Source organism: Trachymyrmex septentrionalis, unplaced genomic scaffold, assembly GCF_001594115.1.
Source record: "Trachymyrmex septentrionalis isolate Tsep2-gDNA-1 unplaced genomic scaffold, Tsep1.0 scaffold97, whole genome shotgun sequence".
Taxonomy (NCBI): domain Eukaryota; kingdom Metazoa; phylum Arthropoda; class Insecta; order Hymenoptera; family Formicidae; genus Trachymyrmex; species Trachymyrmex septentrionalis.
In genome coordinates, this window is record NW_017306160.1 from 2,945,208 (window position 1) to 2,945,829 (window position 622).

Here is a 622-nt window from a genome sequence, read left to right on the forward strand (position 1 = left end):
TAACTTTATTTTTTAGCTTTGTAAAAAAGAGTTATTACAATTAGATTTTGAGAGCATATTGAAATACTTCCGGGTGCACTTACCAAAACGGTGCCGAAACGAAGAAGTCGCACGCTATGTTATGAAGTTAGCTTGTTCAGTGACGTTAAAGAAACTGAAGAAATATGAAGCAGAATTTATGACATTAAAAGGTAATTTTATATTCTACGTTTGAACTGCATACTTCCCTGTTCATTTTTAAACACAACATTCCATCAATTCATTAAGAAACACTACATATCGTGTTGTACATGCATGTACATTTTATGTATAATTCAGCAACATTCAGCAATCATTGCCTATTGATTGTAAATTTGTTGTCAATGTTGGTATAAGTTTTAAGCACATAAAACATTCATACATATTTAAAACCAAAGAGTCAAAGATTCTTGCATGGCAAGAATTATTACTAACATAACTACATATAAAATGCAACAAGTTTTTAGGTTGTGCCATGGAACGTAAATATATGTAGAAATTTTCTTTTTGTAATTCTTAGAAAAGATCTTTTTTAATTTAAAATCAAATATAATTAAATTAAAATATATAGAAGAAATATTGTGCTATATATTTTAATAATATG

At 27.3% G+C, this 622-nt stretch overlaps 1 protein-coding gene across 2 annotated transcripts in view; it reads left to right on the top strand.

Moving 5' to 3' along the window:
• Positions 1-622, top strand: part of LOC108756314 (rab GTPase-activating protein 1-like) — a 9,687-nt gene that overhangs the window by 4,635 nt on the left and 4,430 nt on the right. For both annotated transcript variants that reach the window (XM_018500041.1, XM_018500042.1), the window contains one exon: positions 17-191. In XM_018500041.1, the coding sequence (XP_018355543.1) occupies positions 17-191 (175 nt within the window). The remainder of the gene's footprint in view (positions 1-16; positions 192-622) is intronic.